Below are 25,335 nucleotides of genomic sequence, written 5' to 3' on the forward strand. Positions count from 1 at the left end.
CAATACTCTATCTTGACAGCCTAAAACAAAACAAATGCAATATATAAATCTAATTTCATGCTTTTATGAAAATGCATCATGTTTTCTGTGCCATATGAGGAAGGCCACAGGTTCATCTAGACTTAATGGAGCTCAGTTGACCAGTGTCATTGGCTTTGAATCCCAGGGAAAGAAATGAGAAATGCCAGTTCAGCATGGTGAGAAGGGCTTGATTGCAAAATTGTGTGAATTTTTGATTGGGGACAACCACTGATCAAAGACCAGAAAAGTGTGCACAGACTGGTGAGACAAACTGAGAAGTTTACATTTGACTTCTGCAATATTTCTCTGCCCAAATGAAAGCAACATACATTGACAGTGCTGTGGTAGCCAACTGTTTACCTCCGTTAACACATTGTGTGTTGAGGAGGAGACAGGAGAAAATGGGAAAAATTCCTTTTCTAAAATAAAAATGGAGATGGCGAGCATGCTTTTGTTGCAGTCATACTGGAGTAAAATAGTTTTTAAAAACTGTCAATGCAATGCATTTATAGTTTTGATTACAGCATAGTTCAAGTATGAAAATTGCTTAATAATATGACTTTATGCAGAAGAAAATGTAATTACAGTGCAAACATGTTATTGGGCTATTTCTTACTTCCTCTCCCTTCCCCCTTTCAAGTTATTCAATACATAAAGTCCTTTTTGTATCTTCATTTTCCTTCCTTTATACTCTCTGGGGCATCCACCCTTGAGTTCAGCAATATGAGTGGATAATCCCAGGCTTCTTTATGGGTTTTACCAATCCAATTCCATCACAGAATAGCAGTGAAAAGTGACTTGAGATGTTATGTTGACATTTTTTTCTCACCTGCTCTAATTTTGTACCTTACACACACATTAGATCCCAGACAGTGCATTGTATGTCACAAATCTGCAGCCTGAGTCATTTATTACGTAATAGTCTGCTGAGGAATAGCTATTTTTAAGCAAACTTGTTTTCAGGATTCCACAAATGGTTAGTTCTTCTGAGCAGAGAAGTCAACATGAACCTCTTCAAGAAAGGAGTGAGGTAGTGAAACTGTAGCTTTGCAGTTCGATTCCTGCTTCAAATTTAGAAGATTGTAGAGTCAAAACCTACTTATGTACTTGAGATTTAAAGCTGCTTTAATACTTCAGCACAGAATTGAGTGAATGCAGCAATGCTGGAGGTGCCATCCTTTGGCTGAGACATTAAGCTCTGACTCTGTCTGTCCTCTCAAATATAAAAACATCCCATGGCATTATTTTTGAATAATGTCAAGGGAGTTCACTCATTGTCGTGGCCAATAATTACATCTCAATCAACATCATACAAAACAGATTAACCGGTTGTTATCAAATCACTGCATTTGTGAACTTGATGTGTGTAAATACAGAACTTCTGGATGACAATTGGGATGCCCAGTCAATTGGCTGTAAAGTGTCTTGGGACAGCCAGAGGTTGTGAAAGATGCTACGTAAATGCATGTCTTTCTTTGAAAGATGTTTTATGTGGAAAAATTGGAAAACATTATTATTTTTAAGAAATGGTTTAATGCAAGATAATGCTCATTTGGGCAGTTTGGAATCATAAAAGCCCTACAATGTGGAAGCAGGCCATTCTGCCCATTGAGTCTACACTTGCCCTCCAAAGAGCAGCCTATCCATACCCATCCCCATTCCCCTACTCTATCCCTTGGGATAGGTAGAAATTCTTTATGTAATACTATAAAAAAGGTTTATATATTGCTTGCAACAAGGCACAGGCTAACAGAATGGACGTGCAAGTGGTAAACAGAAAATGTCAGATGGCAAATTTGACAGAAGGGATCATGGGAGGCAATCTAGATGTAGTGGAAAAATTGTGAAGGGGTTTCAGGCACATGGGGTCTCTGGGGTGCATGTGCATCAATCTTGGAAGATGGCAGGACATATTGAGAGTTGTCAGCAAAACTCTGGGCTTCATAAATAGACACACTGAGTACAAAAGAATGGAATACATGCTGAACTTTTATTGAATGTAAGTTAGTCTTCACTTACAGTTTTGTGTCCAACTCTGATCATAACATTTTAGAAAGTATGTGAAGGTCCTTCAAAGGGTGTGAAAATGTACCACAATGGCTTGAGGGATGGTTGTAATAGGTGTGGGCATTCAGTTACAAGTTTACATTAGAAAGGCCAGGGTTGCTCATCTTGGAGTAAAGAAGATTGACAAGGTTTTAAAGAGGTATTCAAGGTTATCATAGGCTTGGACAAGGAAGGACTCTTCTTGTGATCTGATGGTAGAAAGACAAAATGGCATAATGTTTTTCAAGATGTTGGGAAAGAGATGTGGTGGGGCAAGTGGTAATGACTTGGAATATGTTGATTGTGAGGGTGGAGGAAGTGGAAATAATGATTTTTAAATGAAATTGAAAGGGCCCATAAAGGAAAAAAAACCTGCTAGGCTCTGGGGATTGAGCAGAGAGTGGGTCTGTACGGGAGATGGACTACATTTACTGAACTGAATGTCCTCTCTCTACGCTATAAATGACCCTGACACTAGAAATGACTATGGTATGCCAACTTATGAGAGACCATTTCTCCCATGCCTTTTCTAACAACCCATTCATAAGGAATGTGATTGTAATTCCATTACACTTATTGTGTGAAGGAAATCTTCCCCCATTATTTGAAAGTTCTTGGTTTACAACTGCTGTTAGCTGTGAGTGTGCAGCCTTTATTCTCACAGTTCTAGAATATCATTACACCAGATGGTAGTTATTGAAATGTAAAAGACTGCAAATGTTTGAATTGAAATCTTCACGCAATCAACTCTATTGAGAAGCAGGGTGATTTGCAGCTTTGTGTTTCTGATTGAGATATCCTATGGATTTCTACAAGTAAAAGTGAATGTACAGTTGACCTTAGAGGCTACATGCTTATTATCTACTCCATACTTAATGTGAGTAATGTTACTCACTTAAATAAATTGTAGAGTTGAACTAGAACAACTATAATACAAAAAAACAACTGACCCATTACAGCATTTTATAATCGATTGAGGCAAAAATCCAGAAATAATCCCCTGTGTAAAATTGAACAGATTTTTGGCTGTTCTCTGCTTGCAGCTGGAAAGTTGCATGCAGCTGAATATACAGGAACTTGTTTCTACTTCAGTCTAACATTAGACAACTAGAAAATTGAGTTCACATTGGTCGACACGTGAGATGTATTTTAAATGTAGAAAGTCCAATTATTTTGTAAACAAAATGTTCTTCAGTCAGATCTGTCATTTCTAAAATTTTTAGTGTAAATACTTATGAATAACAACCTGGTAGCTGTTTTAGCTAATAATTATTCATGAATGCAGACAATATTCACTAATAAAATTGTATGAGTCTGAAATACTCGAGTGAAATTGAAAGGGATGAGATTATTTTCACAATGTAGGAATCACAGGCTTATTTTCAACTCATATTGAGCTTATACAATTGAAATACTCTGCAAAAACTTCTCAAATAACCTGAATTATGCACTCATGTTATGAATATGATCTCATTCTGCATCAAGATTTCCTCTTGAGAAAGCAGATGATACACAGAGCTTGTAGGGAAGTACAAAACAGGATGTATAATATTTCTGGAGCACTAGATGAATAATTTTCTCATACATTAGCTCTTGCCAATACACCCTCAGACGTCATAAGAAGGACAGTATTGATTTGTATTTACTTTACCTTGAGTCTTGATCCTCATACAATCAAGATCATCATTAATATTTTCGATATACTTTATATGTTTTCCAATTGCTGTTATAGACATTAATATTTATTGCTAAATAAGTACTTTTTTATATTAGCACCTTCTATAAAGAGCTTAGTTCTCAAGTTGTAATTCACTTCACAAAAAGGAATTAACCCAAGTAATTGGAAGAAAGTTGGTTTCTTCTGAATTAAGGGCTTTCAAATATACTTTTTTAAAAGACATTGACAATATTGTGTCAGGTTTGTTTAAATCTCAAGGCTATACTTCTGACAATGTAAAGATGATACTTGTATAACAGTGCCAGAAAATTAAATGCATCACACAGAATTTAAAAAAACACAAATATGGTGAAATATTCCAACTATATAATGGAGAGCGTCAATATACTTTACTGTGATTATATTGGAAGTCAGTCCCTTGAGCTCAGATGGTATGTTTGCTCAAGAGCTGTGATATCTTACGCTATGATGAGTTGAAATCCCAGTTCAACCCAGGTGGCAGGGTAAAGCTGGTCTGATTCCATGATTTTACTTGTTGGGGTAGGTATTTGTTTAGCTGTTTTATCAGAAGACATTACATTGTTACTTAAAATTCACAATAAAATCATTGACTTGCCAGCAATAAAAAATTATGTATAAGTGACAATCACTTGGAACACCCTCATCCCTATCCCTCATGAACACTGAATTGGTAAAAAATGTCCTTGGACTTCAGGCGGTATTACTAATGTCTGAACTCTAATTGCTAGTTGGCAACTCCAGTCCAACTATAGAAAGAAACATTTAGAGTAATGGCAATTACATTAAACAAACAGCAGCTCTCTATCATCAGCATAGGAAATCTTGTGGCAAGTATTTTTTAATGGTTACGGTTCATAGAGACTTTATGTCAAAAGTCATAAAGTACTCATGGAGGACAGATTTTTGCAATTAAATTTTAAAATTGGTAAATGAGTGAACTTGAAGTAAACATTTGCATGTCTGCAGTGAATTGACAAGCAGCCTTCCAGTCAATGGAAATACCCACTGAATAAAAAGCTGAAACTCACATTTATTATTTGTATTTTGAAGAGTTAGATATCTGCAGTGTCCAGTCATAAGTCTTCCTCATTAGTCATAATTATGGAACAATATTAAACTGAAAAAGATGCCGTCAAAGCGAATAGAGATTTGAATTATAAGGTAAGTAACTGCAGCAGTGAATAATTAGCTTGGCAACATTGTCTGCTTGTTGTTTAATTTGTGTACTGCACACAAAAAGTTGGCCTGTATCTCCCTTGGTGAACAAGTGATCTTGGTGTCAGTCTAATAGAGTAAGTATTTATATATAGTTCTGGAAAACAGAATTTATTACATTTTGCAATGATTGCCAAGTGACTCAAACTTAGGGTACATTATCTAATTTCAGCTAGATTCTAGTGACATTGAACACATTTAAAATGAAATATTATGCTCGTATTAGTCCATCTGTACTGTTCATTGCTATCCTTGTACCATAATGCTTCTCTTTGCTGACATGCATTGGGTTCTATTTCATCAACTCATTTGGCAGAATCTTCCCAGTCCCCTGAATATCATGGAGTTTGCAGAGAAAGTTAAGAAATTAGGATAAAATTGGTACTAATGAGATTCTTGGCATTGAGGGAGAAAATTCCATTCTCCAACTAAGTGTTTAACGCTGAAGTGAGAATATCGTTAATGAGCAACAAGAACCTTGTTTGAATCAATTTGCAAGTATTATCATATCATTATTACTTAATTTCATCTTATTAATATGCAGTTTCCCATTCTCTCACTCACTGAATAGAAACTAGACAGTGACAATTCCTGACATTAAAATCAGAGCAGGTATCTAAACACTCTAGCTCAGTGCTTGCTCCTCCAAACCCCAGCATTGGACAGTGGCCACCAACGTCTCAGGGCACACTCCATGGGGGTGATTGTCATCATCCTGCTTCAACAAATGTTGGCATTGGACACATCCCTGCCCCACCACATCCTTATGGCACCCTGTCAGACATACCTTCAAACCTTTTCTGCACTTCATTACTGAACTTTAGGCATCTTTCAATAGAATGCTGCTGCCAGGACACTTTATGCTCCAGCTGATGGATTCGCCCATGATACATCTCTGAACTCCTCATGGGCTCTCTTCACTATTACTCATTTGGTATTTATGTTAATCTTCGCAGCATCTCTGTCTCGCTTTGCCTTGTCTTTTTATGCTTTGATGCCTCAGTCTGAGCTTAAAGGCCCACAGTACATCTGTCACTGTAGACAAAAGCCAGGCAGCTTTTCATGATTGCCAGCAATGATCAATCAAAGGGATGGATATGTTGCTCTTTGACACTGTGCTACGTCTATCTCAAACCTGTACCATGTAACAGAAGCAAATGGAGCAAATACATTGCATGTGCTTCAACTGAATCTTCATGTCTCAAAGTCTTCAGAATGTTGTCCTCATTCAACTCAAACCTTCAGCTAGGGGTATCTGGAATAATAAGTCAAAGGCAGCATTCAACATCTGTCCAGGGGCATGGACATGGTCAAGGCATGTCACAACCCAATCTGAGGAGTGAACTCCAGTAAATACTGTATGTTCAGTCTGAGACTCGGCTTAAGTTAGTCGGGGAGCTGCAAGCAGGTCAGTCACGGGTCCAGTCAGTCATGAATCAACAGTGTCTGTCCAAGTTGGTCAAGGGTATGACCACAGTCAGGAGCCACTGCTGTGGTAGGAAAGCTGGAAGAGCCTGGGTTTTGGAAGCAGCATTTTGGGATGCAGAGGGGACCATGATTGTGATGGTTGTTAGATCTCTCAAAACATTTCAAGAAGGTAGCCCGGTCCCTAACTTTGCTAGTTGATTTCAGCAATTGTAGAGTGAATATTCCTGGAGAGAATTAGCTGGTCAGCTGATTTAGTTTTAAACAAAACAGAATTTATTTGCAAAATTACGGAACGAAACACAAAGCACAGAAAATATAAATGGGCGGCACGGTGGCACAGTGGTTAGCACTGCTGCCTCACAGCGCCTGAGACCCGGGTTCAATTCCCGACTCAGGCGACAGACTGTGTGGAGTTTGCACGTTCTCTCGTGTCTGCGTGGGTTTCCTCCGGGTGCTCCGGTTTCCTCCCACAGTCCAAAAATGTGCTGGTCAGGTGAATTGGCCATGCTAAATTGCCCGTAGTGTTAGGTAAGGGGTAAATGTAGGGGTATGGGTGGGTTGCACTTTGGCGGGTCGGTGTGGACTTGTTGGGCCGAAGGGCCTGTTTCCACACTGTAAGTAATCTAATCTAATTTAATCTATAATACCGGATAACTTAGTCTATCCAAAAACCTGACAGACTATCCCGACTTAATGATACTGTTCCAAAATACTTGCAATAATCCCTAGAAATGTCCCTTGGCACAAAAGGTAAAATCAAACAAAGGCATACAGATTTTAAGGCAGAGGAGAAAGTTCAGCAGCCATTTTTACACATCCCCTGCTGTAATAAAGGCTAGCTACACAGCTAGCTAGCTACTCCCCTTTGATTATACCGTTTTTTTTGTTAAGGAATGAACATGGTGCAAATAGCATTGGTGGAGTCCTTGAACTTTTGAGTTGGTTTGTCCAGTAATTCATACAAACCGGACCAATTCATTATCCCTTCCCCTGTTCAACCTGCACCTCTCCATCAACACTTGGCTGAAGCCGAGCCTCGGTGAGATGGCTTACCTTGGTTTTGGGACACCCATTGTTGATTTTTCTTCCTCCCCCACCTCCTTCAGTACCAATAGTGTCTACTGACCTCAGCAGTGCCACAAATCTATGGATTGGTCTTCTTCCAGAGAGAGTACCAGACCTCTCACCTGGTAATAATCAAAGTCTGGATTAGTGGTGCTGGAAGAGCACAGCAGTTCAGGCAGCATCCGCGAAGCAGTAAAATCAACCTTTCGGGCAAAAGCCCTTCATCAGGAATACAGGCAGAGAGCCTGAAGGGTGGAGAGATAAGTGAGAGGAGGGTGGGGGTGGGGAGAGGCCTCTTGACTGAAAAATGAAAGCCAGAAGACCACCCTGAGTGTAAAATCCAGCCCAAGAGTAACGCAACTTTCAGTGTGACAGAAAATTTCAACTGATTCATCGTTGTTCTTCAGAAGATGGAACCTGCTGCCTCTACTAGTCTGTTTGCATGTGACTAATCCATTGTTCAAGATTGATTCAATGCACTGAATCTTCATGTTTTGAGGCCATGCGTTGCCTTTGGAGAGTTTCATGGATGATTTGGTGGGTAAGCTTCTGCTGGTCATCTTATTCATTATGATCAGCGCAATATGATACCTCCTCTCATGCAACCATGTGCCATGACGGGTGGAATTGCGAGCTGCTGTGTGTGTATGAGTATATGATCGTTTATGGGTGCAAACTTCCCTTGAAGACAAAGGTTCATTTTACTGATGTGTTTAACAAGAGAGTCCACACACATTCAGGGGTGAGTGATGACAAAATCTCAATTACCATCCAGGCTCTGCTTCATTGCACAAAAATGTACACTCTGATCCACAGACCAAAAATATAATTAAGTCTAGGGTGTAGGTTTGCTCACTGAGCTGTAGGTTTGATATCCAGAGGTTTCGTTACCTGGCTAGGTAACATCAACAGTGGTGACCTCCAAGTGAAGCAAAGCTGTTGTCTCCTGCTTTCTATCTATATCTTTCTCCTGGATGGGGTTCCTGGGGTTTTTGGTGATGTCATTTCCTGTTCGTTTTCTGAGGGGTTGATAGATGGCGTCTAGGTCTATGTGTTTGTTTATGGCATTGTGGTTGGACCAAATACTTAACTATACCAGCAACCATCCCAACACACACAAACAAAACTGCATCAGAACTCTATTCCGACGAGCCACCACACACTGCAGCACAGACTAACTACGCAAAACGGAGGAGAACCATCTATACAACGTATTCAAGAAGAACGGATACTCAAAAAAACATACAGTGTGCAGATTCCTCAAGAACAAACCATGACAAGCAGACCAAACACAACCAGAAACCCTAACCACCTTACCATACATAAAAGAAGTTTCAGAAATGACAGCCAGACTACTAAGACACCTCGGAATCCTAGTTGCGCACAAACACCAACAGTCTCAAACAAAAACTAACAAACTTAAAAGACCTAGTACGTCCCATGGACAAAACCAATGTCATCAACAAAATTCCTTGCAAGGACTGCCACAAACACTACGTAGGACAAACAGGAAGAAAGTTAGCCATTAAGATACATGAACACCAGCTAGCCACAAAAAGACACGACCCTCTCTCCCTCGTAGCCCTACACACGGATGAAAAAAAACACCATTTTGACTGGGACAATATATCTATCCTGAGACAGGCTAAGCAAAGACATGCCAGAGAATTCCTAGAGGCCTGGCACTCCACCCACAACTCCATAAACCAACACATAGACCTAGATGCCATCTATCAACCCCTCAGAAAACAAACAAGAAATGACATCACCACAAACCCCAGGAACCCCATCCAGGAGAAAGATATAAATAGAAAGCAGGAGACAACAGCTTCGCTTCACTTGGAGGTCGCCACTGATGATGTTACCTAGTCAGGTAACGAAACGTCTGGATATCAAACCTTCAGCTCAGCGAGCAAACCTACACCCTAAACCTCAATCTGAGCTATAAACCTTGCATAATTAAGTCTGCTTCACCCTGAAGCTGTTGGCAGCTACTGTTTTTCCTTGCTGCACAGCTGAGGTTTGGTGGAGGATGATATGAAATCCAGTTTGTGCTTTTGAGAGTTCCTGATTCTGCCTGCTAGTTAAGATTCACTCCGCCATCTCCCACCGTATTCTACTTCTGTTTTGTGTTGCTGTCCCTATCAAGACCATCAGCTTTCAGGCTTGTCATATCCCTAGCCTATCCTTTTCATTAATGGATAATATCCTCTACTTTCTCGCCAAGTCCTTGACTGAGCTCATTGCCATGCTGTGAAGTCCTAGAGATCTTCAGCAATGAAGAAGACCCTCCAATTCATCAAATTTGTGCTGGTCAAAAAAAAACCACCCAACTATCCGAATCCCATTTTCCAGTATTTGGTCATTAGCCTTATATACCTTGTCATCACAAGTACACATCTAAAAATTTCTGAAATGGTATGAGGGTTTCTGCCTCTACTACCCTTCCAGGTCGTGAATTCCAGATTCCCACCACCGTCTGGGTGAAAAAGCTTATCCTTGCACCTCATCTCTAACCCTTTTGCCTCTTGCCTTAACTTTATGCCCCTTATTCATCGATCCTTTCATGAAGGGAAATGTTTCTTCCTGTCGACCTGATTTATGCCCAACATAATTTTAGTTATCTCAATTGTGACCCCTCTCTGCCCAAGGAGAACAACTCCAGTCTACCCACTCTCTCTTTTTATAACTGAAATTCTGCAGCCTAGGCAGCATCCTGGTAAATCTGCTCTGTATCCTCCTCAAACCACAAACCTTCTATGCAAACCAGAGTGGTGATGAGTTGATAAACCCCATCCATTCTAAGATGTGTCAGATTCCACCACAATTTCAAGTTGCAAATAAATCCACCCCACACTGCAGACAAAAACAAATCTTTGCTCACTGTGAACTTGTTGGCAATCATTTTTTTTTCTTTATTGTACAATTTGAAGTTTGTTCAAAGGTGGTGTGTTCCCCTGATCATAAATACCCAAACATCCAGTACTACCATAGCCCCACTCTACAAATTGACTTGTGAGGGCACCACAGAGTGATTTCTCCATAGCTCCCTTACTGATCCATCTGTGATCCCTGGACTGATTGGATTTGACCTGCAAGAGTCGGGGCCTTGAACCTGGATGCACCAAGTGCCGAATTGCCTGTGGTATTCCCCCTGGACTGCAATTGAATGAGGCACTTTATTGGATGTTGTGGCAATCCATGACGAACCATTGTCCCCTTACAGCCCACTAAAGTCTTTAACTTTCAAACATTGCCAAATATGATCATTTGTTTGAAGCACATTCAGTGTATTTGCCAGGTAAGTTCCTCGTGACATTGAGGTAGCATGGTGTCATATAGAAACAAGTCCACCCCTTGACTATTGAGTACGAACAACCATGACAAATGCCTAGCTTTCTGGTTGCACTAAAAAGTCAAGCAAGACTGAACTATTGTGAGCCTGTAAATTCTAGTCAAGTGCTAAATGGCAAGGTAAGCCAGAGATGTCATGAGCATTCAAAAGTACAGAGCATGTGATTACTACAAAATCAAGCTAAAAGCTAAGGAATACAGTTCTTGCAGGTGCAGGAGAAGCTTATGAGTCCCCACATGCAGAGTGAACTGATGGGAGCATTGCAATATAAGGGATCTGTGAGCTCCAGTGTGCAATGATGAATAAATGGTGCATCATATGCTGGTCTGAGATTGACTATGTAGTGAGATGTTGGTGATTGGAAGTTAAGGTAGAGAGGCAAGCAGCAAGGTGCTTCTGCTAGGTAAATGCTCTGACTTTCACAACAGGAATTGGTGCCATCTTGTTTTTCAGCAATGCATGGGAGAATCATGAACTATATGTGTACGCAAAGTGAGATTACCTAATAATGAGATGCAAATCATAGAAAGAAGGTAGTCGCTGCTTATGGACAAGATTCAAAACTTGGCATTGATACTGGATGGCACATAGGGCAGCAGAGTGGCTAGCATTGCAGGGTGCCAGGGATCCGGGTTCGATTCTATCCTCGGGCGACTATATAGAGTTTGCACATTCTCCACGTGTCTGTGTGGGTTTCTTCTGGATGCTCTGTTTTCCTCCCACAGTCCAAACGTGTGCAGGTTAGATAGATTGGCCATGCTAAATTGCCCATAGTGTCCAGGAATGTGAGGTTACAGGGATAGGGTTGGGTGTGGACTCGATGGGCCAAATAGCCTCCTTCCACTCTGTAGGGAATCTGTGATCTATGCTATCTGAAGGGGAAAATTGGAATTTGTCTTCTTGGCATCAAGACTCAAAGTTTTTCACTCTTGCTGCATTTTCCAAACTACTTTGCCATTGCCCATGCCACTGGGAAAATTCTACCCAGCATCTGTTTAAATAGCTTAGCAAGTGATTGATTTACACAGAATAAATCATTGTGAAGAAGTAATCATTTTACAGGATCAGACAATAAATGCATTTCGTAATGTTGCATCTGCGAACAATAACGTACAGCTGAGGATAGAATAGAGGGAACAAATTTGGAAGCAGTCTGAAGAGTAATGAAGGAGCATTTCGATATAAGTGGCAAAAGAATGAATGCTGTTTTGCCAGTGACCAGATTCTTGCAGCAGCTGAGGGAGATATTTGCTTGTTTTCAGAAATTCTGAGTTAATTGTACTCATGAGCAGTTGCTTAAAATAGTTATGTTGTCTTACAATATACATTAGCCATACTTCACTCACGATTTGAAGGATGATCACAAAAGATGAATGCTGCAGTTATCTTTTTCCACTGCAGATGCATAGCCATTTTTGACTGCTACACTCTGTAATTCACTTTATCATTATGTTATGCCCTGAACCATGAAAAATAACAAAATTGAACATGAAGCATTCCCAGTGCTTTCTCACGAACGTTCATATGGGATATGTGGTAAGTTACTTCACTATCATTTGTTGAGTTAGATTTCTTTCTTCATTACTTCTTTATTTATTAATTCATACTGACCCAGTGTCCTTTAATAGTTGGGTTAACTTTTAGGAAAAGTAATTCAATTAGCAAATTAAGCTGACCGAGCTTCAAATGCCATGTTTATTCCAGTCTGTTTGTTGTAAAGGTACAACATTTACAATCTTGCTGTCCTTTATTTAAGGACAGTAGAGAGTTAGCAGACAGAGGAGAATGCCCAAATTAATCTGGCAGCATGGTGGGTCAGTGTTTAGCACTGCTGCCTCACAGTGCCAGGGACCCGGGCTCAGTTCCACTCTCGGGCGACCGTCTGTGTGGAGTTTGCACATCCGGGTGCTTCATTTTCTTCCCACGATCCACAGGTGTGCAAGTTGGTGGATTGGCCATGCTAAATTGCCCATAGTGTCCAGGGATGTGCAGGTTAGGCCAATTAGCTATTCCAAATGTAGGATTACAGGGATAGGCTAGGAGGGTGGGTCTGGGTGGGGTGCTCTTTGGAGGGTTGTTTTGGACCTGATGGGCCAAATGACCTGCTTCCACATTGTAGGGAATCTATGATCCTTATCCCTATAGCTGCTCTTTGGCAATGTTCAAATACAGTTCAGTTGCCCAATATCCACAGATGGCATGGAGGATGCAGCTTTAATGAGGCGTGGATGGCTGTAATTGTGAAACACAAGGACAACAGGAAATGAAAAGTGAGATACTTGGGCCAGCAAACAGATACTGAACACACCTCACTCGCGAGAAGAGGAATGACATGATTGATGCATGCAGTTCTTTGAGCTCTTGCATCACGCTACGTGTTGATATGAGCAGTACAGGGCAATTATTTCCCACCTCTGCCACCTGAAGATTCGCCTTTAAGCAGCAGATATCGACAAATTTGTCCATCTTATCTTTTGAAATCCAGTATGGATGAAAAATCAAGTTCTGTACTCAAACATTTTCTGAGAATGTGCTCTTCAGTAAGTGAGACTCCAAACCAGGATTGCAGTGTGAGATTACACCTAATAACATGTGCACTATAGCAGTCTAATTAAAAGAAGGTAATCCAAGAATACAGAATTGATTGGCAGATAATGACCAACTGATTTGCCAAGCCTGCCTGAACAGCATGGTAGCCAAAGTATCCTATCCCCATTTCCATGTTTAAACACACCTTCCCATATATATTTAAGCACACATAAACATTTTAAGCATATATTCTGAGTGTACAACACAGCTGTGTGTTCATCATAAGAACTTTATTGAAATGAAGTTTAAAAAAAATCTACCAACATTATGTGTCCCTCATGGTAGATATAATGTGACTACAGCAGACTAGAACATTCACAGATGATTGCATTTCTATCCAAGCAGCACAGCTAAGCTATATAAACTGAACTGTCCTGACACATGAGGAATATTCAAAGATATAGTCTGATAATTTCTAAATCAGAGGGATGAAATTGATGAAAAGTGCTTATTTCAAACCTATTTCCTTGAAAACAGTAAATTAAAATATTGTAAACATAAATAGTCTGTTATTCTTCAACTGTGTACAAGATGCATCAGATTGGAAATATTTTTCGATCACCAGCTGAAACCAAGGCCGTGTGCAGTGTTCATATGTATTGCTTTTTTAAAACAAAACCTGGAATATTGTGACGAGATTATTAAACAGAGAACTTCAGTCTCATTAGTGGAAAATTTAAATCAAGTTACTTTGTACAATCTTATCCGTTTCTTTGTATTTTGCTTATAATACAACAGAGGACATCATAGTGATTATTGCTTTGAAGGAGCTATTGAATGTCCTGGGAAGCTGAAACTCCATTGGTGGAGATGCAGAGATTACTTTGAACCAGTTGTATGAATTAATTCCGCTCTCTCAGTCTTTGATCTTTCAACTTCATTACCTCCTGTAATCTCATCACCAATTGTTATTCAAACAACCATTCACAAGATTAACTGAAGTAGACAACAGAGGGATGTTGCTGTCATTCATAATTTCTTGCTAATGACTGTGTATTTTAAATTTATGCTTCGAACTTAAAATGTTCCTTCTGTTTAGATTGCCTTGATATGTACCCTCCTGTCACTTTGGAAAATATAATACTTACACTGCCTCCTTTTGGTGATATTTTATCTTTTTAAGCTGGCAGCACAATATACCATCTGATTTCATTGAGATAATAGATGCACAATATTTGTTTCGATGTTCCTCCATCAATATGTAACACTTGTTTGCATAGTATGTCACACAACCATTGAGAGGATCTTGTTGGTTGTGGACTTCCATACAACTGCCTGAAGCAGTTTAGTTGGGGTGGAATTTATGTGGGGTAATGTGATGTCATTCTTTCCTCCCAAGAGTTTCATGCTTTGTTTCAGCCAGCGATCAGGCTGGTAACAACCTAAACTCATTCAACTAAGAGAACTGAATTGATGTAGCAGACTGTCTTTGGCTTCAAGCTTCCCATCCATCTGATGAGGAGTGAAGAGTTTGGCACTTTTGGCTGCAGGCCCTGACTTACCCCTGCATTTACAATGTCTTTCTTAGTGTAAATAATCGAAAGCAAAATCAAACAACTAGAATCTTAAACAATTCCTTACTTTAAATATACAGTAACTGAAGCAGAAAGTCTACAAACTTCTGGTTTCTTTTGTGTTTATTGTTAAATCTGCTGGAATTACCAAATCATTTGATATTTTAAGTCTAATACATAAGCATTAACAATATTCATTCAAATTGGAACTAGGTTTGAGCAAATGTTTTTGATAATCTTTCTTCAGTATTCTCTTCCATTCAGTCCTGATGCAATACTATCTAATTTAAAGTTTTTTTTTTGGGGGGGATATTAAAAATATGAGGGAAATGGGTCTACTGGTTGAACTGAAATCAGTTTTGTTAGCTTTCCCTCATACATCACACTGGATCATCTTCTTTGCTTCCTTGTGTACGTCTGGCACCCATTAGACAGAAATGAATGATATTTGGCTGATCTTGGCCAATTTCAGAACTGTGTAGAAAAGCAAGGTTGTAATAAATGTAATTGTTTTGTTTTCGTTCTTTTCATTAAAAGATCCAGAAACACAGAGAAAACGAACTGTTCAAAATATTGTAGATCTTCGACAGAATCTGGAAGACACCATGTCGAGTTTGAGGGGATCCCAGATAACCCATAGGTATGTCTTTATATCTATGAGCAAATGTCTTACTTATAATCTGAACAAAAGAGAATTGCATGTTGTATGTATGTCCATGTAAGGTTATATTTATTTTTGACATCCTTTCTAAGGTTAATAAAGCTTGCAAATTAGTACTGCATTTCCTCATGGTCTGGCAAAGTATTTTCCAAAGCATGCTTGACCTAAAACATGTTATCTTTCGATATTTCAATCACATTTTATTTCCTCAAGTGTTACATGGACATTCACATAATAATGGTGAAATGTTCAATGAGTTTGTCAGTAACTTCACTTAGAAAATAGTGAGGCAACTGATTTTTGTTCTTCAGAATGTGCACGGGCCTATTTATTTTTTCTCTCTATTTGAGGAGGACAATACTTCAATATTGCTATATTTACTTGTAGTTACCTTCATATCATTTGTGTCTATGAATGTGATCATAGATCACATCTTTTCCTGAGCCCAACCAAGACTGAGATAATCAAAATTCCTCAATCCTCAACCAAGGCAAGGATGGCCACAGACTCTCCCCTTTTTATTGGATTACTAGGTTCACCAGCTAGAAAAGAGGGATTAACTCCAAGGAATCGGAAAAGAGGTAAGATGTTAACTAATACATTATAACACAGTGGCATAAGAGCTGCCTTTCCACACATTACAACATGGCTTGTTCTGCTACATCTTGCAATATAATCTCATGGCAACACTGCTACATCTTGCCTTCTTGACTTACCAGACTACCTACCAAACGTAAAGAGGATGAGAACAAGTGAGGAATTCTCGTCACTAGTTTCAAGAAAAGACCGTTGACTGAAATACCTCATGAGTGTGTTGCACTCTGACTCATGACTAGCCAATTCCTTTGTCACTGGCTAATGATACCACCGGTTTTGCTCTTTCTAACAACCACTCTGGTGCAAGATGCTGGCTTCTCTCAGCCAGGCAGCTCTGAATAATTTTGAGTTGATGTCAGTGGTCCTGCTCTAAACACCTTTCACCACAGATTAAAATATTGAAACTGATATTTTGAAAGCAATGACTATTTGCATCTTTAGCGATTCCATCTGAATATTCAAAGAAGATTTGTGGAGAACAAAATTGACAGTAGCTTGAGTCAGTACAGCAATAAAATCTATTGACTCAGTTACATTGGAAACCTGCTTAATTTGTTGTTTTTGAAGTATGGACTTTACCTACTTGTATAGCAAATTATTTCATTTTTTTTTCAAAAGGATATAAACTTGTCTTATACTTAGGCAAGTATTGTAACTGACTTTAAAATTTTAATCTTCCAATCAGGAAGACAAAATGTAGTTATACTAAATCATGTGATTTGAGACACAAGTGTATTACACAGAAAAAAATTCAGTAGTAGTTCAACTGATCAGCCAACACTTCTCCAACAGAAGCTTTAAGCATCTTTAGCATGCCACAAGTATAATAATTTTAAAGGAACAGCATTAAATTTGTTGCCTGTTGAAAATTATTTTGTTTTACGGATTCAGTGACCAACATCAGTGGCTAGGATGCCCCATTCCACCTCATGCATGATGGCATTTTCATTATTTAATCCAATTTGTGACAAAATCATTGCACGTGGAATGTAGTAAATATCTATTCTATATTTTGTGAATTGCTTTAACGTAACTTTATTCTTTAAATGACTGTTGCCTGCATTCAGAAGAAATGTACGTTGAACATCATAAGCATTAAATCATCATTTGCAGACTGATTGATTTTGGTGTCCTTTTATTGTCATAAACTGTCAGCTATCATAGGCTTCATATAATGTTACATGGACTAACGTTTTGCAGAAGCAACAAAAATTCAGCATGTAAACCTTTTTCTTTGTTATTGTCTGTTAATCTGCGTGCAGAATGTTTTTAGACAGAAATGGGCCGTGTTAATATTGTAATAAATGGATTTACATGTGAGGGATGTCTGCTGCTGTCTTGCATTAATTTGGTCTAAGCGAGGATAATTGGTGTCTGATTTTTGGTCATGGGAACTGGCGTTGTGTGAGGCTTGTGAATAAGCTGTCAGTGCTCCAATATGACTACATCTGTGCCATTCCCTTCCAAATTTAAAGTGATCTTTAACAAACTAGTACGTATTTAAATCTAAGTAAAGCGTTTTTTGTGGTTTTGCAAGATGGATGCAAGTCAGTCTTAGAATTCTTGAGCTAGATACACTCCTGGATAAGGAAGGGAATATGTTTGGTTCATATTTACTCAACACCCATTGTCATAACTCTTAAATAAAGAATTGTATGGACAAGTAAATACTAAATCTCTTTATACTTCAGTGAGGCGTAGCCTAGTTGTATTATCACTGGACTATTTCTGGGGACTCAGATTCAAATTCTGCAATGACAGATGGTGAAATTTGAATTCAGTGAAAAAAATCTGGAATTAAATGATGACCATGAAATGATTGCCCATTTTTGGGAGGAACCCATATGGTTCACTAATGTCCTTTAGGGAAGGACATTGCCGTTATTATGTGGTCCAGGCAGACATGTGTCTGCAAACCCCCATCAAAATGGTTGACTCTTAACTGCCCTAGGATTGAATAATAAGATGTTAACCTGGCCAGTGACACCCACCTAAAAAAGAATGAAGAGAGGTGAATCAATTGGCTACAAAAAGGTAAACTCAAACAATACAAAACAAAACAAATCCTCCTGTTCTATCATGTATTCCTTTATTCAGATTTTGTCGATATATTTGACTTGGATAATATTGAATATTTAGATTTACCAAATCTCCATATAATTAAAATTTAGTTTGCTTCAGTAATTGGTTGTAAGCACACTTTTATTTGCTAAATATAATGGCTTATATTTTAGTCAGAAAATCAAATCAGATAACTCAAAAAAAAGGGTGAGAAATAAGAAACAGTGGGCAACACAGTGGCTGTGGTTAGCACTGCTGCCTCACAGCACCAGAGACCTGGGTTCAATTCCCGCCTCAGCCAACTGTCTATGTGGAATTTGCACATTCTCCTCGTGTCTGCGTGGGTTTCCTCCAGGTGCTCTGGTTTCCTACCACTGTCCAACAATGTGCAGGTTAGGTGAATTGGCCATGCTAAATTACCCGTAGTGTTAGATGAAGGGGGAAATGTAGGGGAATGGGTCTGGGTGGGTTGCTCTTTGGAGGGTCGGTGCGGACTTGTTGGGCCGACACTGTTTCCACACTGTAAGTAATCTAATCTAATCTAAGATAATCCTGAAATCGGAATCATTTGTGCTAGTTTTTGTCTATTAGAAATAAGCATGGAGCTGCTGAATGGCAGCCATATGCATGTTTTTAGAATGAATGGCACTGTACGTTATGTTACGAAAGGCATTCATATTGTCAAACAGTGTGCAGTAGTGCTTTGCTTTGATACCAGAAGTTCTATTTGAGAAGCAAATGCTCACACAGCTGAATATGTGTTCAACTGCAGGAATGTCAACCCCAACCTCAGCTTTGTTTAAAGGGATCATCAACTGCTTTTAGGTTTGTTTAACTTATATCAACTGGACTAGCGTTTGGTGATTTTTCTTGATTAAAACATGGAAACACTGACCACTCTAGAAAATGGAGTTGGTGTGACAGATGATGGAATATGCATTGCCTTCAAGGATTCTAAAAAGAAAATCTCCCTAACCATGTATAAATTAATAGGGAATTCCCTTGGAATTGAGTATGCTGAGGAAAATAAATAGAATGTGTTCACAGTAAAATTAGGTTGAAAGGAGCAAGGAAAAGAGAAGAGCGGTCACTGCCACCATGTTGCTCAATGGAGCTTACAAAATCTCTGTGCTCAATGCAAGCTACCTCCATTCCATTTCTCTTGGCAGAAGTGGAAAGAGCATACAGCTTTGCTGAGATTTTTCTCTCTGTTCTGGATGCTATTGATTCCATGCAGGTCACTTTATAGTCGTTGCATGTATCTACAGAGTGACTAAGCAAAAGATTTCAACAATGTGGGAAAATGCACAGTTGTCCACTTTGGTGGAAATAATGGAAAATAATAATAATATTTAAATAGAAGGAGTCTGCAGTATGCTGCAGTAAGGGGTGTCTTTGCACGTGAAAAGTAAAAGTTAGTATGCTATAGTAAAGCTGATTACAAAGACAAGTGAAATGTTAACATTTATTGCAAGGGGAATGAAGTATAAAAACAAGGAAATCTTGTTGTAGTCATATAGGTCTTTGGTGAGACCACCTTTGAAGTATTGTGAATAGTTTTGGTCTCCTTAAATGAGCCAGAATATATTTGCATTGGAAGCAGTTCAGAGAACATTCACAAAGCAGATTTCTGATGAAGATATTATAGAAGGAGACAGCAATTACAATTTTGTCAGCATCCACCAGTAGCTACCACATCACCTTCAGAGGGAGAAGAAGCAAGTGATGATCAGCTGAGGAGGTGGAGGAGATTGATGAGACCTCCAGTCTACTCGCTTCACTGTCATTTTCTTTAACTCTATAAAACCATGCTCTAGCTAAGGATGTCGCAGTCCAACATCACTGAACTTCGTTGTTTGCTGGATCAGGCTATATGCTGAGAATGGTGGCAAGCCCATCCTGTTGCTCTTTCAGCTACTGGAATCTTATGTCCTTGGCTCACTTCAAGGAACATGAGACCTGTAGGGTACTGCAACTATCCCTACATTGGATGAATATAAAACAATAACAAACCTGCAAAGTTCACCAACAGAAACAGCTTCCATTCCAATGGTTAACTTATACGTGACCCATGATTTTGGCAATCTGAGCCAAATATCCAGGGAGAGGCCATGAATCTTACGCAATTGAGAATTCCAGTTCCTGCCTTGTGCCTAGGACCATTCAGTGAAGGTAGCTGGGAGACAAAGGCTACCCCCTCCAATATGTCAATGAAGCTTGAAGACACCTCATGATATATCAAAGCAGTGAAGTAATTTCTGAAGAATTGTTGCGGTTGTAACATAGAATGCACTGCAGCTAATTTAGACATCGTAAGCTCACACGAGCAGCAAACTGATAATATCCAGATTTAGGAGAGTTCACTACGGAAGATGGGGAATAAATATTTTCCCCGGTCACCAGGGAAAGCTTCCTGGTGTTCCCTGGAATAGGGATCTGCTACATTCACCTGAGAGGGTGATAGGATGTCAAATTGATGCCTCATCTGACAGATGATCAGCTGAAGATACATTACCACATCAGAGCGTAGGAGATCTGTTCTTGTCTCTGGAGGGAGCTTTGAATCGTAACCTTCTTACTTAAATACAAAGTTCCTATCACAGAGTCACACTGATTGTACAAATGGTATGAGAAAACCCCAGATTAAAGCAACATGAAGATACAGCAATGTCCATATTAACACGAGAGCATTTGTAGAATGACTCATAGGCTTCCTTATGGTAAGAACCCACTGCCTGGAGCAATGTGGCATGCTGTGCACTTTTACAACTAAAGCTGGCATGACTTGGATGCACATGATCTGGAGAAGTTACAGCAATTCACATCTGAAGATAAAGGTCATGTCAGTGACCAGGAGGGACATCAAAGAGACCATGACAGAGTGATGCATCACTGAGCATAAGAAGCCAGAGATAACATCATTGAAACCCGCTCATGATGAATGAGCTGGTTTTCACTTCTGTTGGATTTTTCTGTTGAAATTTTGGTTGTTAATCTCGGAAGCAATCCTCGTTAAGTGCAAAGAATATGCAAATCGTGTTATTGTTGCATCCTTATCCTTTGCTGTTGCTTAGTAAATATCTAGTTATTATTCTGATTGATCACTCGATATGTTCAGGAGATTCCACTTTCAAGTATATAAACATTATATTTCCTACTGATTATTAGGGAGAACGCAGCAGTCAGTGAGAAGGGAAACTAACACCATATGATGCTAAGGTTAGGTAACTCTTAGGGTTTAATTAGCATATCATGTCAGAGTCTTGTGCAGTAAAGCCTCTTTAGATAGCCCGGAGGGATCTTCTTTTGATCCTTTCATCATTGCTAATCCTTCTGTGCTTAGAGTTTAAGTTGACTGAAGAATTGCCATTGAATGTTTGAACACTTGCTGGGCCAAAGTTAAACAGTGTGTATCAGGGCCTTCTGTAGTTTTCCCAGCAGACCAGTCAAGAGGGAGTGGACATGTGAGCTGCCTGTCGATTATCTTCCAGCCTTGAATAGCTTCCTTGAAAAGTCAGACATAATAGAAACTTCACGAGTGGCTGTGTGGAAATCTGTAATAAAATCTTGTCAAATTTCTTAATCACATTCAATTGCTGTAAAACTCCATCTGGTTTAGTAGTGTTCTATAGGGTGTGCCCAATGATGGATGGACAACAAATAACAGTGAAGTAATTTCTGAAGTTGCTGGAAATATGAAATAAAAAGAGAAAATTCTGTTAATGCTTGGCAGGTTTGGCAGCATGTGTGAAGAGAGAAGCAGAGTTAGCTTTTCAAGACCAATCTGACTGCTGTTCAGAACTGGGCAATAAATGTTTTCCTACCGAACAATAACTGCACCCCATGAACAAATAAAAAAGAAAAAAAATGCTCATTCCATATCCCCACTGACAAAATGGGGGTAAATATGGAAGTTGTGTGCAGGCCATGTCCTAACACAATCCCTGCACACGGCATTGTGTTGTCTACAAAGTGCAATGACTTGGCTGTGGTCATCAATGTGGCAGTTTGACGATCCCTAGCGTCAGATGCTATTGCTGTTAAGGAGTCAGTTGTTTGTAGAAGATAAATGCTTGGCCATTGCAACTTCTTTCAGTTTTCGGATGTCTAAACAAACTTTTCATCTCTCACCTGCGTTGTACTTAAACAGATTCAACAGCTAAATTGCATTTGAGTATATATTTTAAGAGTGCATATGAGGGTATAGTTACACAAGTAAGGTTGGCTAAGTAAGATCTGTGAAACCCATGTGGCCTCAGTGAGTTCTCTTTTCATCTTCTTCACCCCATTATGTCAAGCGCAGTTCCTGAGGCAGCAATTGGAATGGAGCGACCCTCCTCTGTAGATGGCCCTGTTGGCCTGGAAGACTTGGCTACTGAATCCTGGACTTGTTAGGCTTCGAGTGTCCTGTCCAGATGCATGGTCACGCTTCTTGGCTGAATATTCTGCAGGCTTTGGGACTCCACATGGAGGTAGAGGGAGGACAAAGCCTCAAACTGAAAGGACAACCCTTTTTAACTGAGATGAGGAGGAATTTCATCCAGAATGAATCTGTGGAGCTCATTGTCACAAAGGCCAAGTCACTGAGTGTAATTAAAACAGGGATAGTTAAGTCCTTGATCGGTAAGAAGATTAAAGTATTGGGGAGAAGGGGTACCAGGAGTGAGTCGGGATCCCTTGTCCCTTTCTCATTTTGCCATTAATACTGAATACCTTCAGTAAGAGTGATGGAGTGTAAGTCTATATGCATATCTGGCACACACAGCGTGTAGACCTGGGTTTACAATGCGGTCCGTAACCTATTCATGAGGTTGCAAGCATGCAGGAGCCAGCATAGTATCAGTAACATTAGTGCACTCCATATTCTTGATCCAGCTTCTGTAGTACCCTTGACAAACCTCTGTTGTTTCTCTGCTTCTCTGTACGTTTTGACAAAACCTTTATTGGCCAGGACTATGAGGTTATCTTCAGCCTGGGGCTAACCAGGTTTCTGATCCCTGGCACTTCTTTGAGTGCCAGAGTCCGAGGGCATTTCTTCATCATCCAGCTATGGTGACAAGTCATTGATATTCTTACTAGATTCTGCTCCCAAGCGAGAGAGTGCACCAGGCGAAACTATCCAAGATGGTGGAGGGTACAAGTGAAAGCCTTCCCAATGCATTCTCTGAAGATTGAGTGGCTTCCTCCTCAGAATGGAGATTGTGCTGAAGCTTCTTCTTGGTACATGGTACTTTTTCACTGGTGCCTGAACAGGGGAAATGAAACAATTATTTGTATAAAAAGGGTAAATGTGCAAGTTAAAAATAACTAAGCATTGCATTAATGGGACATGGTATAAAGAACCTTGCTGAGTTGGGTGGTCATTATTGTCTTTCTATCCCTATGTGATCTGTCCTGCTCTTGTTTGTTCATTTCCAGTATTTTCTCCCTGAGTGGAGTGAGGCGCTGAATGTTACAATACTTCACCTTTTACCTCCTCCCTTCTTACTGACCAAGGGTCCAAACACACCTTCCAGATGAAACAGTGGTTTACCTATATTTCTTTAAATCTCGTCAGGTATTCACTGATCACAATATGATCTCCTGTACATGGCGAGACCACTTGATGGAACACCTCCACTCTGTCTATAATGACTGGATCTTCAGTTGTTTTCCTTTATTATGCATGACTTTGCTCTTGGACTTGCACATTTCTGTCTGAGGCCTGCTGCAATGAAGTCCAATCTAAGGTGAAGGAATGGCAATACGTTTTCTATTTTGGCACTTTCCAGCCTTCAGGGTACAACTTTGAGTTCAGCAATTTCAGTTCATGAACACATTCCTCAAATCTGATGTTGTCGCATCCCTCCCCACAAATGTCTTGATTGCATGGGTTCACAATCAGTCAAGCTGATCTGTTTTTTACATATCACACCTACCAGTACATCTATTTTGCACCTATATTTCTCCTCTCTTACCATTAGCACACCCATTATCCTCTGCTCTGGATACCTCTCCAACTTTACTGCATTCCTTCTGCTCCTCATTTATCAATAGCATTAAGGCAACACTTCCAACCCCCTTTTGGGTCCAGAGAAGAGTCATATTTGACTTGAAATTTTAATTCTGTTCTTCTCTCCACATGTACTGCTGGATCTGTTGAGTTTCTCTAGCAGTTTCTGTTATATTAAAGAAAATATGAACTTTAGAAGAGTAAAACTTGACTTTATTGAAACATTCTAAAATCTTGAAGGGGTCTTGACAGGGTAGATGTGGAGAGGATGGTAGATGTGGAGAGGATGTTTTCTGTTATGGGAGGATCAAACACTAGTTCCCAGGCCTATCGATCCTCAATTGCTTCATCGATGATCTCTCCATTGTAAGGTCAGAAATTGGGACATTTGCTGATGATTACACAATGTTCAACATCATTCACAACACACCAAATTCTGAAGCAGTCCAGGTTAAAATGCAGCATTGACCTGGACTATATCCAGGCTTGGGCTGAAAAGCGGCAAATAATATTTGTACCACATAATTGCCAGGCAATGACCATCTCCAATAAGAGTCAACCTAACCATTGCCCCTTCACATTTAATGGCATTATCATCACTGAATTCCCCCAGTATCAACATCCAGGGGGTTACTATTGATCAGAAACTCAACTGGACTCACTAATAAATACAGTAACTACAAGACGATGTCTGAGGATAGGAATACTGTGACGAGTAACTCACCACCTAACTCTCCACAGCCTCTCCATCATCTACACAATGTATATCAGAAGGGTAATGGCATACTTTCCACTTGCCTGGATGAGTACAAAAGCACTCAAGAAGTTTGACATCATCCAAGACAAGGCAGCTAGTTGGTTGGCAGCACATCCGTAAAAATCCACTCACTCCAACATCAACAGTCAGTAGCAGCAGTGTATACTTTCTACATCATGCAGTGCAGAAATTCACCCTAGATCCTGAGACAGTACCTTCCAAACCTCTGATCACTTACATCTCAAAGGATCAGGACAGCAGATATATGAACACCACAACCTTCAAGTTCCTCTCCAAATCAATCAGCATCCTGACTTGGAAATATACTGCAGCTC

At 39.7% G+C, this 25,335-nt stretch overlaps 1 protein-coding gene across 1 annotated transcript in view; it reads left to right on the forward strand.

Annotated features, from left to right (window-relative positions):
* LOC132828117 (neuron navigator 1) overlaps positions 1-25,335 on the forward strand; it is a 39,268-nt gene that overhangs the window by 2,811 nt on the left and 11,122 nt on the right. Inside the window, exon 2 of the mRNA XM_060845025.1 lies at positions 15,470-15,572. Within this exon, the coding sequence (XP_060701008.1) occupies positions 15,470-15,572 (103 nt within the window). The remainder of the gene's footprint in view (positions 1-15,469; positions 15,573-25,335) is intronic.

Source organism: Hemiscyllium ocellatum, chromosome 26 (genome assembly GCF_020745735.1).
Source record: "Hemiscyllium ocellatum isolate sHemOce1 chromosome 26, sHemOce1.pat.X.cur, whole genome shotgun sequence".
NCBI classification, from domain to species: domain Eukaryota; kingdom Metazoa; phylum Chordata; class Chondrichthyes; order Orectolobiformes; family Hemiscylliidae; genus Hemiscyllium; species Hemiscyllium ocellatum.